The following is a 13,848-nucleotide window of genomic DNA, read 5'->3' as shown; positions in this document are numbered from 1 at the left end:
GACTCACATACAGGGGGAATGTCCTGTGAATATGAAAACAGACACCTATAAGCCAAGGAGGGAGGCTCAAAACTGATCCTTTCCTCACAGCCCTCAGAAGGAACAAACTATGCCAACTTTTTGATATTGAACTTCTAGCCTCTATAACTTTGAGACAATAAATTCCTGTTGTTTAAGCCACTCGGCTTATTGTAATTTTTTCTGTCAACCACAGGAAACTAATATAGGAGCTAAGACTATTAACCATTACCAAAAGTAATTTACACATTATTATGACAGCAATGTCTTATCTCCTAGATCTTCCTAATTCTATATTAATACTTCAGTAGGTTTTCTCAATCAATAAATAATTCTTCTTTAAGATTTTATTTATTTATTTGAGAAAGGGGAAGGGAGGAGAAAGAGGGGAAAAAAGATCAATGTGCAAGAGAAACCTTAATCAGTTGCCTCTCGCACACCCCCAACTGTGGACCTGGCCCACAACCCAGGCATGTGCCCCTACTGGGAATCAAACCTTCAACCTTTCAGTTCACAGGCCAGTGCTCAGCCCACTAAGCCACACCAGCCAGGGAGCAGTAAATAAATAATTTGATATTAGACGTTTGGACATGCATGACTTTGCAGCTGCATAACTGAAAATGAAATGTGAACAGGTTAGGAGTTACGAAATGTTATTTCTCCATGTCTAATCTCTTACCAGTTCCTCTTCATACTCACCTTAAATTATTTAACACATACACAAGGGCTAAAAAAAAATGAGAATTTTTAAAAAAACTGCTGAGAAAACTGGATCTTTTCTTCCTACTATGGCATTGGCCTTCTGGTGTTATTAAAAGAATCACTTAGATGGAGAGTCTTGGGGATAATTACTGATGGAGAATGCAAAAGGGTCTGGGTTATTAATGGGCAGTGGATTTAACTGTATATTATGTTGCATTTTAGTTTTGGTACTTCAGTACTTTAATAACTTCATACATGAAAAACTAAACTTGTCTTGAGTTTTAAAAAGTTAGTAGCACCTATGGTTATGGAAGGGAAACTAGTCTAGTATTTTCAGTACATTTGTTTCTTATCCATTCATGAAATCAGAGCACATGCACAGAATGACAGACACCAAAAGTGGTTAAAACGATAAACTACCATGCACTGAAAGTATCACATTTTGGACACAATCATATACTGAAAAATGTAGCAACACCAAGAAAACTGGACAATTAAAAATCTAACTTATTAAAGGTAACTCTCATACTACGTTTAAAATCATCCATCTTAATATCTTCAAAAAAGCTGTATTTATTATTTTACATTAACACTATGGAAGTTAAAAAGAATAATCAAGTTGTCTCGTGGACTGGAATGTGACTTAATAATTCCCTTTCATTTCCAAACCTCATCAAGCAGTCACTACATTTATGAGGCAAGTCAGCTGAATGCTTGAAATCTAGATGAATTTTAAGATCTTCAATTTGTCCTGTTGAATATTCACAGTATTGACATAAATAAATTCCTTCAGATAAATGTGAATTTAAATGTTTGCAATATTCTAGCATACTTGAAAAGCCCTTGCCACAGTCATCACAAACATGAGGAAAAATTTTAGTATGTTCAATAGCAACATGCCTGTTAACATTTGTATGAAGTCTACTTCGAAAACCACATACTTGACAGACAAAGAAGTTTTTACATTTGTCGAAGGTAATTTTGCTCAAGAGGCTGTACTGTCCATGCTCTCCATTGTTATACTTGTCACTTAACTCTATTAATTTACATGCATGTTCATTCACCACATGGCTATGCAAGTCTTCTGGATCATTTGTTTCATGTTCACAGAACTGACACAAGTACTGTTCGTCACAGCTGTGCTCCTGGAAATGCAGGTAGAGTTCACTGCTTGAGGAGAACTGTACGTCGCACTGCTCACACCAATAAAGGTGATCACTAAAATGGGTGTCTGCAATGTGCTGGCTGAGGTTCTCAAAAATTACCGTCTTGTAATCACAGTATTTACAGATGTAAGGATCCTCTTCATGCAGTTTGGCATGTTCAATCAAGAGCATGTTGGTTGAGAAACTTTCCTTACATACTCGACACACATTTGAATCAGTACGCTTATGCTTCAGAATCATATGCTGCTTTAAATCAGAAAAATATTTGCTGTTGAACTCACACAGCTCACATTTATAGAGACCACTGCTATTGGCTCTCAGTAAAGGCCATTTCTGCTGGGCAGTCACATTCAGAGCTTGGCTCTTGTCAAGAATTTTGCAAAGTTTAGCTGGTGGCTCTTCATCAGGTTGGTCTTGGAGACTCCCAGAGGAATTATTTTCTGTCTCAATATCATAATCTTCAGAAATTGCATGCACTTCTGCAGCAATTGGAACATCTTCAGCAGTGTGGACTTCTATAGGACTCTCCTCTTGAGTTTGTTGGTTGACTGATTCAGGTGAGTCACACTCCTCGTCACAAATTTCAACGTCAGCAGATTTATCTGAAATATAAAGCAAGCTATTATTACTATTACTAAAAGAACAGTTAAATAAATAACTGGCAAAAAATACTTTATGCATTATTTCTTCACTGATCTATAAGAATATGCAAATGCTACTACTTAGTTTCCCAAACCTGTAGAGAAGGCAGTGTGGTCTAGAATTCTAAGTACGGGACTGGGAACCAGATAGTTCTGATTCCTGTTTCTGGCCTTGACTCCATCTGTAAACTGTGGCAAGTCATTTGATGTCTCTGTATCAGAATCATCATCTATAAAGAGGAATTTAGAAAAACACATTATTTATGTCAGAGCATTAAACACTAAGTATTATAACATAAAGCACCAAATATTTTAAGTATAATTCTGAGTTCCAACAGAAATGAAGGACTTAGATTTAGCTACGAGAAGATGTTACATATCTCTTGTGGCTAAGTCTAGGCACACAGAAAACCTGTCCAAATAAGCGACTGTTTTTGCTTCCATGCCCCATTTGGGCTAGAACACACACTTTTTAATGTTACTTAGGAATTTTAAGTTTAAATTACTGAATTTGAATAAGCCTGTATTGCCTCAGCCCAGCCCCAGTGTTTTAAAGCTAGCATGGAGAAACTGAAATACAGGTCAGTAGAGAAAAACGGGCTTCAATCTCACATCACTGTTGTTTTATTTTTCTTTTAAGATTTTATTTATTTATTTATCTTTAGAGGGGAAGGAGAGAGGGAGAGAAACATCAATGTATGGTTGCCTTTTCTGCGTCCCCGGCTGGTAGTTAGCCTGCAAGGAACTGGCCTGCAACCCAGGCATGTGCCCTGACTGGGAATTGAACCGCGATCGTCTGGTTCGCAGGCCCGCGCTCAATCCACTGAGCTACGCCAGCCAGGGCTTCACTGTTGTTTTAAACAAACTTTATTTTCTAGAAGTTTTAAGATTTACTGAAAAATTTGAGTAGTATAGAGAATTCCCACATATTCTGCATTTTCTCCACTATGAACATCTTAGCTGCGTGTAGCACATTTGTTTCAATTAATCACCAATACTAGTAAATTCTTATTTACTAAAGTTTATACTTCATCCAGATTCCCTAAGTTTTTAGCGAATGATCTTTTTCTGTCCCAGGATCCCATATGACATTTAGCTGTCAAGGCTCTCTAGGCTATCATCTGTGGCAGTTTCTCAGACTTTCCTTGTTTTTGATGCCTCTGACAATTTTGAAGAGGGCAGATCTGGTATTTTGTAGGATGTCTCACTGTCAAAATTTACCTGTTGTTTTTGCATAATTCAACTGGGATTATGGGTTACTGGGAACATACCAGAGAGACAGACTACCATTTTTATCACATCTTATCAATAGTACAAACAATTAGCATGATCACTGTTGATGTTGACCTTGATCGCCTTGTTGAGGTAGCATTTCTCAGGTTTCTCCTCTGAAAGCCACTCTTGTACTTCCCACACTTGGTGCTTCAGAAGATGGTCACAGTCCACACTTAGTAAGTGAGGACACACATTCCACCTCCTTGAGGGAGGAGGATCTACATCAATAATCTGGAGTTCTTCTGTACCAGAGATTCGTTTCTTCTCATTTATTTATTCAATCACTTATTTATATCAGTATGGACTCATGGCTATTTATTTTATACTTTGGGTTATAATTCATTTTTCCCCCTCATATTGTTTTAGATTTGACTACTAGGAAATTTTTTTTACTTAATTTTTTATTTATTAATTTGAGAGAGAGAGAGAAACATTGATTTGTCATTCCAAGTATTTACACATTCATTGGTTGATGCTTGCATGTGCCCTAACCAGGGATCAAACCGGCAACCTTGGCATAGTGGTACAACACTCTAACCGACTGAGCTGCCTGGCCAGGCGACTGGGAGCTCTTTTAATTGGCTCCCATGCTCCTTTGGCATGTAATGTGTGGGCATACGTGTATGAGTTTTGAATATTTCCATATTTTCTAGAACCATAAGATATTTCAGGCTCATCTTGGGTTTTTCCTTTCCCAGAACTAGAATCAGCCATTTCTCCGATAAGCCCTACTTCCTTTCATTGGAGGAAGAAACCTTGGTTTCTTGGTATCAGAAACCAAGATCTGGGCACTAGATGTGCTCGCTGCTACTGGGGTGTCACTTTTTTATGCCTTCTCAGCTAATGGAACAAAAAATGTTTGTGTACAGTGCCATATATATAGATACACCTATAAAAATTTCTTTATGTAACATCTATCTATTAAGCCAAACATGAATTCATACTGATGTCTCTGACTCTACATGATTTTCAATAATTTATGTTTCTATGTCTGTAATATAAGCTCAAGGGAACTAGAATTTTGACGGTTGCTGAGGAAGAAGAAAACAATCACAGTTGTTATCATTCACCCAATGCTCTAGAAAATAGAAGTCAACAGAAGATGAAAATGGAGAAAGACCAAATCCTTCACCCTCTGTTCTTTCCTTCATTAGCCCTCCAGACCAAAATGTATAGCTGAGTGGAAGAACCATGTATAACACTATTTTTAACCTTTTACCATAAATACTCCAAATTCTGGGTCACTACTGCTTTGCCACTCATTCTTAGCCAACTAAAACAGATTTAGGCAAATGTGTTTTTTATTTATATATCTCAAATAACGTTAAAAATAAAAATTTACTTATTACAAAAAAATTCTTGTTTTCTTACATTTAAACTAAATTAAATACACATTTTGAAATCATAACTCACCCTCATTTCAAATAAGCAAGAAATAATTATAAAATCTAAAGAAAAAAATTTTGGAAAATATCAGATATACCTTTGTTGTCAAAATATTTTAAGTCTGGTTGTCTCATAGAACAGACACTATAACAATGATCAGAAAAAATTCCATTGAATCCATCTGCAATTCTGCTTATTCCAGAGGAATCTAAACATAAAACAAAATTTAAAAAATTTCAGAGTAAACACACATACATTTTAATGATGGCCATCCTTTTATACAACATATATAAATTTTTATAATATCTGTAATAAACAGCTCCCTCAAATCTGATAGCTTTTATACTTCAGACCTGATATTAATGTTGAGCTTTATAAGAACCACAATATATATAATATAAAATATAATACTATGCACACTAAGCACATAAAGATGTATTTGTCTTACTGTCAGAATTTCACAAAATAAAAATATGCAATAAATGTGTTAAGTACAAAATATACTAACTACCAAGATGTTCTATGTAGTGTATAGAAAGCATGATGCATAGGAAAAATGGTCTGAGGACAAGTTAGGGAATTTGAATATAGTAATTTCAAGTCTTGCTGGGGTCGGGGGGGTAGTAAGCAGTAAAACAAAATTAATTTCCTTACATATGAAGAATGTGTAGGCTGGGTGGGCTAACAGGTACGCCTGAGACTGTCCCAAGAACATGTATGTGAAGCATATTACAGATGGCCACAAAGACTTCTTCTTAATACTGCCAAGACAGTAGAGCTAACCTCAACCAAATATAAAATTACACAATCAAAATGAAAGTTCACATTTCTGAATATACAGGATGAAGATGTTTTTCCCAATGATGCAAAATATCTTCCAACAAGGTTATTATTGTGCCTTAAGCACAAGCTTATGAAACCCACAGGCAAATCTCAGTCATGTGGTGTAAGTATTCACTCTTGTATATTTAATTTTAAGTATCAATAAACCCTGAAGTAAAGATTAACTAATGTCTATAAGTTCTGATCAATGCCCGGCACATGGTAGACAAAGAGTTATACTCAGAAAATTTATTTAAAATTTTCCCTTACCTAAAAATTGACCCAGAGATCAAACTCTTATCGGATCATTTATGAGCAAATAGACTGGAATACAATTGCATGGAAATTAATTCATGGCCCAACTTTAAAACAATTCACTGACCTGAGTAACGAGAAGGGTGTAAAGTTTTCCTTTTTCTTTTTTTAGGATATTCATTCATATCTTTTCAATGTAAAAAGAAAATGAAAAAAAAATTAACAAATGTCACAAATAACTATTGTTAATATTGTTATAAAAATTCCTCTAACCAAAGAATTTATTGGCAATAAGAAATGTGTGTGCCACCTGAAAATCTACTTCATAGGAGAATGTTAAAAAAATGCCTATCTATATTTTGAATTTACTTTTATAATCAAGTTTCAAGGCAGGAAACAAATTTCTGGTTTTTTTCCTTTAAAATTTTTTTAAATTATATTTTATTGATTTAAAACAAACTATTGTTTGTCTTATTACAGCTGTCCCGATTTTTTTCCCCTGCACCCTCCTTCACCCAGCAACCACTCCCTCAGGCAATACCCTCACCATTGTTCATATCCAAGGATCACCCATATGAGTTCTTCATACTGTTCTTTACATCTCCTTGGCTATTCTGTTGAATCACCTATTTGTACTTCTTAATCCCCTCACCTCTTCACCCTTTCTTTTCCTCCCAGCTCCCACCTGGCAGACTTCCATTAACTTCTTTTCTCTTGCTTTTAAGAGTCTCTCTTTATCTTTAACCTTTGGCCTTTTAATAATGATGTGTCTTGGAGTGGGCCTTTTTATCCATCATAATTGGAACTCTGTGCTTCCTGGACTTGCATGTCTATTTCCTTCACCAAATTAGGAAAGTTTCCTTTTACTATTTTTTCAGATAGATTTCCAATTTCTTGCTTTCTCTACTGTTTCTGGCACCCCCATGAGGCAAATGTTGAGCCTCTTAAAGTGCCCCAGAGGCTGTCTATATGATCCTCATTTTTTGGATTCTTCTTGTTGTTTTGCATGGTTGATTTGTGCTTAAGTTTCAAATCATTGATTTGATTCTTGGCTTCATTCATTCTAACGTTTCCCTATAAATTTTTATTTCAATTAGTGTATCCTTTGTTTTTTATGCTGCTGAGGTCCTCCCTAAATTCCTTGAGCATCCTTATATCCTTATAACCAGTGTATTTAACTCTGCTTCTGATAGATTGCTTATCTATATTTCATTTAGCTCTTTTTCAGGAGTTTTGACCTGTCCTTCATTTGGGCCATGTTTCCCTACTCCTCATTTTGGCAGCCTCACTGTGTTTGTTTCTATGTATTTGGTAGAGCTGCTTTGACTGTGTCTTGGTAGTGTGACCTAATGTAGTAGGTGTCCTACAGAGTCCAGTGGCACAGCCTCCCCTATCACCCAGGCAGGGTACTCAAGGTGAGCCCTTTGTGTGGGCTGAGTACACTCTCCTCTCATAGTTGAGCATTGGTTGCTGCTGGCAGATCAATGGGAGAGATTTACCCAGATCAGTCTGCTGCAAGGACTGCCTGTGACTGCTGACTAGCAACCTCCACCCTCTGTGGAGGATCAGCTGTGCAGTGGCAGGGTGGTGGTGTTCCAATGTGGTCTGCAGCTGTTCACTGGGTGCACTGGCCCTGAGGTTTCCCCAGTGGTGCAGGCTAAGTTCAGCTCCCACCTGTGTTTTTCCCAGAACCATCCTGCCTGAGCTATAAAGCAATCTGAGATGGCTGCTACTTGCCTGGGCTTGAAGATTCCTAGGTGGAGCCAAGCTGTGACTCTAATCTGGCTGCCACCAGGGCTCACTGAAGCCAGCTGTTGCCTGTCTGATAGGAGTAGGAGCCAAAACCAGCCATTCTTATGGAAAAGCAGCTTGGGTGGATCCATATGTTGGGTGGGGTAGAGCCTCTGTGGATCTCCAAGATGGGATAGACTGTTAGCTAGGTTGATGGAATCTCAGATATGGCACCAGTCTACCAGCTCTGTGGGGGTAGGGCTCAGCAAAGGGACAATGGCTTCTGTTTGCCCTAATGCCAGATACTTCGGTATCTCTCTGTATACCACTGGTGTCTTTCAAACTGCCATCCCCACACTGGAGCTCAGAGGGCATGAGTAGGTGAGTCCATGTGTGAGTTCTCCAAGAGTAACTGCTTAGGGCTCCAGCAGCCTCCTCCACGGCCTCAACCTTCATAGGTTTTCACAGGCAGAAGTTGTACGGACTTATTTCCTGGCACTGGAATCCTGGGCTGAGAGGCCTGGTACAGGTCTGGGACTCCTCCCTCCTGAGATATCCCTCCTGAATTTTTATCCACATGGGTGTGGGGCCAGCCCGTTCTGCACCTGTGCCCCTCCCACCCATCTGGATGGATGTGGTTTCTTCAATTCTGTAGTTGTCAGATTTCCATTCAGCTTGGTATCATAGTTGTCAGACTTGCAATTCAACTCGATTTCTGACGTTTCTGAGTAATGGTTGTTGTACATTTTAGTTGTAATTTTGATGTGGCTGTGCAAAGAGGTGTGCCATGTTTGCCTACATCGCCATCTTGATCAGAAGCCCTGTTTTTTTTCTTAGTGAGTTTGAGAACTCTTTTGCAACTATTGATATAATTGTGAGAACTGGGTAATTACAATAAACTCTATGCTTAAAAAAATATTTTCACTAGTCTTTATCCATTCCCTGGCTTTGAGGAAAATTATTCAACACACACAAGTTTAAAATATAATTTCCAAGAAAAAAATGCCTTTCTTACTTAGTGATCACTTTCAACATTCTACTGAGAACAAAATAGGTATGGCAACAACTGATGTATGATTAAATTCTTATGGACTGTTATAAAACTGACTCATTCGTTTTACCGCATTCCACTTACTTTGTACAACTCTTAATATGGAAGTGAGGAAAAATGAATTACAGGGAAGTTTTCATAGACGGTAAAAAATTCCTGTAGGAAAAACATGACAGAAGTCAAAATGCAGTTAATTTCTGAGACTCAAGAATACAATGTTACCAAGATTTTTAGTCAACTGGGAAGTTATACAGAATTAAAGTACACTGTTTTTTTTAATGTACTGTATTAAGTACTCAAAAACTGTATACATTGACAAATATGTGAGTATATATAAATATGTCATATTTCTTTGAATTCATTTACCTTCTAAAGGTATATCTTAACACCAACAGGAACATAATTCTGCATTAATTTATTTAGCCATAATGAAAGCAAACACCAAATCACAGACCTTTTACCTATTTAAGCCCTTACAGATTTACCAATAAAAGAATAATACCACCACTTACTGTAACACCAATTGTGTACCAGGCTGTGCCTTATCTTATTTAATCCTGTGATATGCAAACTCTACTCTACTCTCCTCAAAATCATTATTATTTATCCCTTGTTGTTGATGTGGAAACTGAGGCATAGTCAGTAATAAGGAGTAGGGCTGGGAGTTAAACAAAGATCTAATCATTTTTAAAGCCCAGCCTTTGAAAACAAATAGGGAGATAAAGTGATCATCCCAATTCAAGTACCATATTTTGCCATGTATAATGCACATCCATGTTTTTGGCACAAACTTTCAGGAAAAAAAAACTTTCATTTTAATTTTTAAATTCAATCAATTATTTATTTATATCTAGAGACACGCTTTTTGTATTATCAAGGAATTTTGGGATATATTTTTGAACATATTATGTACAAAAAAATTTATATAACATAATTACAAAACACAAGAACAGATACAAGGTATTTCAGGTACTACCCATATATAATGTACATCCTTATATTTCCCCTCAAAAATTTGGGCAAAAATGTGTGCATTATACATGGCAAAATACGGTAATAGATTAGTGTCCAAATCATAATTACCTCTTCCATTTCAGATTAGTGTCCTTTGAACTATAATAGTGGACAAGTATGGGAGGTCAGAAAAAGAGGTTTTGTCTACCAGTTCTATATGCTGCTTTTCTTACCAACAAGGTGACTGACATACATAGCAGGTATGTATGTGTGTCATCATTACTTTACATGATTACTAAGAGCACTTCATTTCTAGTGGTAAGGAATTAAGACGCACATATTATTTTTGCAGCTTCACTAAGTTCTGGGTATATTAGCACTATAGGTGATGTGAACACTTGGTAAAGACAGTGCTTTTTAGTTTACTAAGCACTATGCTAACTGTTATTTTATTTAATCTTCACAATCCTGTGAGGTACATAGAGGAGCTACTATCAAACCCACCCAATATTAATGATGAGGAAACAAACTCAGTAAAAGTCAACTAAACTAAGTGGCAGAACCAGAGAAAAAATGTATGTCTTCTGAGTCCTGGTTTTTGAACAAACAGTGTAAGTAAATTTTCACTGCTAATCTCTGCTACCAGCAAGTTTCATCTTGCTTCCAGTTCTTACTCAGCCACCAATTGGGAGGAGGGGAAGGGAATCGCCCAAAGAAACTGACAATCATGAGATACACAGAAATGATACCGAAATATATAATGCCTCACCTAACAAAACAAAGAGCATTTCTTGAGTCTATCCCAAACAACTTCAAAAATCAAAAAAAGAAAAGCTGTCTCATATTTTTGTAATAAACCAAAATTTCAAGACTTTTTCCTAATATTTCTTTTGTATACTTCCAGAATTTATATAGCCAAAAGCTTTACACTTCATGTTCTAAATGCTTTACAGGTAATAGGGAGAATACTGAAAACTGGCAGCCTAGCGTGTTAAAATAGCCTCTTTTTACTTCATAATATTTTAAATTCTTTCTAACATGAAGAATAAGAAAGAATATAAAACCAAGCATGGCACTAACAAATTTTTTTAAAAGATTTTATTTATTTATTTTTAGACAGAAGGGAAAGGAGGGAAAGAAATATCAATGTGTGGTTGCCTCTTGTACGCCCCCTACTGGGGACTTGGCCGGCAACGCCGCCCTGACTGGGAATCAAACCAGCAACCCTTTGGGTCACAGGCCCACACTCAATCCACTGAGCCACATCAGCCAGGGCCACATGGCATTGAAATTAATGTTGCAACCTGGTCTGGATTCAGACTGACAGGTGAAAGAAATATATCAGAAATACATTTCATTTCTACTTAGGGGCTGAACAATATCCAAGCACGACCTTTCCTAACAGACGACTTTTCAGCAAGATGGTAAAATGTCCACTTAAGACTGAAGATGCTTAACATCCTTTATCTCAGCAAATGTTTTCCTGTGCTCTTTGTATGCATAACTGCCCAGATGATGAAGTCTGGCTTTTACTTGGGGATGTCATACAGACATTTGCTTACTAGTCCTCCTCACATGTAGAAGATTCTGAATCACATGACTTAATCCATGCCATTCAGAATCCCCCTTCCCCACTTAAAAGCAAACTACAGATGGAATACATGTCACTGTGGAAAAAATAGAAAAAGGGTTTATAAATTAATCAAATCACCTAGAATCTATTCACCCAGAAAAACCATCGGGGTGTACAGATTTCTAGATCTATTTTCTAAGACATTTATTTACATCTTATTTTTGCAAAAATGAGATCGTGCCACAACGAACATTAATTTTTTAAAAGGAACTTACAAAATACCTATCAGCAGCTTTCCACCTCTTTTTCGCCAATAAGAATGTTTAGATACAAAACAGACTTTACATAATAGATAGGCACCCAGATAAAATAGAACCACCTTTTTTAAAGGCCTTTCATGCAATGTAAATATCGTCTTCCTAATTGGTATAAAAATAAGACAAGCACTTACAATAACCAGCTACATTTTTATACTAAAGTTTTAAAAGCACATTCTTTCCCGCCCTCATTTAAAAATAAGTACATGTTTTCCAGATTTTAAAAGAATTTAAACCCAAATACGTTGCAGGAGAGCTTGAGTCAGAATCCACTTATGTGTCCAACTTAGCGTCCATCTTTGCTTAAGTACAAACCTTTATTTAGGTCTCTGCACAGAGATAAACTGCCTCAAATTACTCGTGCCCCTCTCCATTGTATTGAGAAAAAAACCAAAACCAAAATCAAAGGGGTGTATAAGGGCCCTAAAGCGTGGCTCAGACTACTGGCTGGAGCCTTGAGCACCTGGACCCACGCCTGCAAGAGGCTACTGCCCGAGGTGCGAACACTGGGATATGCTGCCAAACGGTCACTAAGTCGCCTGGCGGGACCAGCGTGGCACAGTCGGGCATCCGGAGCCTGAACGCCGCAGTACATGCCCGTCCCCAGCCGCCTCCACCCTAGTACCACGCACAGCCCCACCTGGGCCCGACAACTAGCGGGAACTTCCAAGCCCAGATATTGAAGAACCATAAGGAAAAAAGCAGCAAGGGACCGAGGGGAGCCTGGGTGGCTGCGTCTTCCACAAGGGGTGAAAATGCCTTAGGGATGGGGGAGGGGACTGCCATCCCGCCATGAAACGAAGGCAGCGTTTGGGTTTAAGAGACGCCATCCCGTCTTTCCTGCCCCCCTGCCCCGTTGGAAGCTGCGTCCGAACCGACTCATCCCCGGCAGCAGCCGGGCGCCGGGCCGGCCTGCCCTGACCTGCCCGTCCCTCACACTCACCAGTATCCCGGGCCCGCTGCGCCAGCCCACGCGCAGTCTCGGAGGCAGCGGTGGCGGAGGCGCCGGAGTGCAGGCGGAGGGGCTGCACGGGACCGCCCGTGGGCACTGGGAGGCAGGCGGTGGCACTCTGGCCTTCTCCCTCCCCGCGCTTCGCTGTGCGCGGCGACCGGCCGGCCCCTGTCCCTCCCGTGCCCTGTACACCCGGCCAGCCAGGCCCCAGGCCCAGGCTCAGCGGCCACACTCACCGCCTCGCTCCGCGCCTGCGCTGCGCACCTCAGGGGCCAGCCGGGAGGGCAGGGAGGTGACGAGGTGAGGAGGGGCAGGGGATCGGGTAGCTTGGCCCAGCAGCACGCGGGGCCTGGGAGGGACCACCGGCCTCTAGCCCCGGGGGTGACCCAGCAGCCCGCGCCCCCTACCGGTACTTACCGGTACTTGTGCGCCGCCGCAGGCCCCTCCTGCGCTGGGCACCGCCCCTCCTTAGCCAAGCGGGTGATTCCACCCTAGAATGGCTCCAGACGAGGCCACTGAGGGACTTACCCCGTGGGTTACCGGCCCTTCCTCCTGCCACTGAAAAAGTGTGAGAAGCGCTTCACACCAGCAGCCCCTTTCACACCTGCCTCCTCCAGCGGACAAGCAAAAAGGATCTTGCACGGATCAGGCTGGGCACATGGCATTTCGAACCCCGTGTTGTCTGCAGCCTGCTGGGACAACAGGAAGGGCAACCCCGCGTCACGGTTTTACTGACTTCGTCCAAGAACCACACGGGGCAGGGATGCTTCCACCGGGCAGGAGGGCAAAAACTCTTGAAGCCCGGGAGTCCTTGATACCAGAAATCTTGGTGGAATTAATGAAATTATAGGGAATGGATTAGATGGTGATTTGTTATCCGACCTTAAGTTTCTATGGGCAGATATAGAGAGGATTAAATTAAATAAGCATAAACGAATTTGTGGATATGGTTTCAAAAATGAGGCTATCTCTCCGAAAGTGGTCATATGGTTAATCCTTTTGATG

At 39.6% G+C, this 13,848-nt stretch overlaps 1 protein-coding gene across 2 annotated transcripts; it reads right to left on the bottom strand.

Moving 5' to 3' along the window:
- Positions 1-1,274: 1,274 nt before the first annotated feature.
- ZNF639 (zinc finger protein 639) lies at positions 1,275-13,257 on the bottom strand. Of its 2 annotated transcripts, none has more exons than XM_037058778.1 (6): positions 12,835-13,257; positions 9,132-9,203; positions 6,393-6,461; positions 5,286-5,396; positions 2,623-2,757; positions 1,275-2,488 (listed from the first exon to the last, which is right to left on the bottom strand). In XM_037058778.1, exons 3-6 carry the CDS (start codon positions 6,448-6,450, stop codon positions 1,335-1,337), a joined length of 1,458 nt encoding a protein of 485 aa, XP_036914673.1. In that variant the 5' UTR covers positions 6,451-6,461; positions 9,132-9,203; positions 12,835-13,257; the 3' UTR covers positions 1,275-1,334. The 2 variants fall into 2 exon arrangements, with proteins under 2 accessions (XP_036914673.1, XP_036914674.1); XM_037058779.1 differs by having other exon boundaries at positions 13,080-13,257.
- Between the last annotated feature and the right edge of the window lie 591 nt (positions 13,258-13,848).

The sequence above is a fragment of the Sturnira hondurensis genome, unplaced genomic scaffold (assembly GCF_014824575.4).
Source record: "Sturnira hondurensis isolate 20B ecotype Veracruz unplaced genomic scaffold, ASM1482457v3 Scaffold0010173, whole genome shotgun sequence".
Classification (NCBI taxonomy): Eukaryota; Metazoa; Chordata; class Mammalia; order Chiroptera; family Phyllostomidae; genus Sturnira; species Sturnira hondurensis.
This window is presented reverse-complemented; position numbering and strand designations above follow the sequence as displayed.

Coding starts and splice junctions, on each gene's coding strand:
- ZNF639 (XM_037058778.1), bottom strand. CDS start 6,450: ATGAATGAATATCCTAAAAAAAGAAAAAGGAAAACTTTACACCCTTCT. Junction 5,397..6,392: donor ACACCCTTCTCGTTACTCAG/GTCAGTGAATTG, acceptor TTTTATGTTTAG/ATTCCTCTGGAATAAGCAGA. Junction 2,758..5,285: donor AAAATATTTTGACAACAAAG/GTATATCTGATA, acceptor TCCTCTTTATAG/ATGATGATTCTGATACAGAG.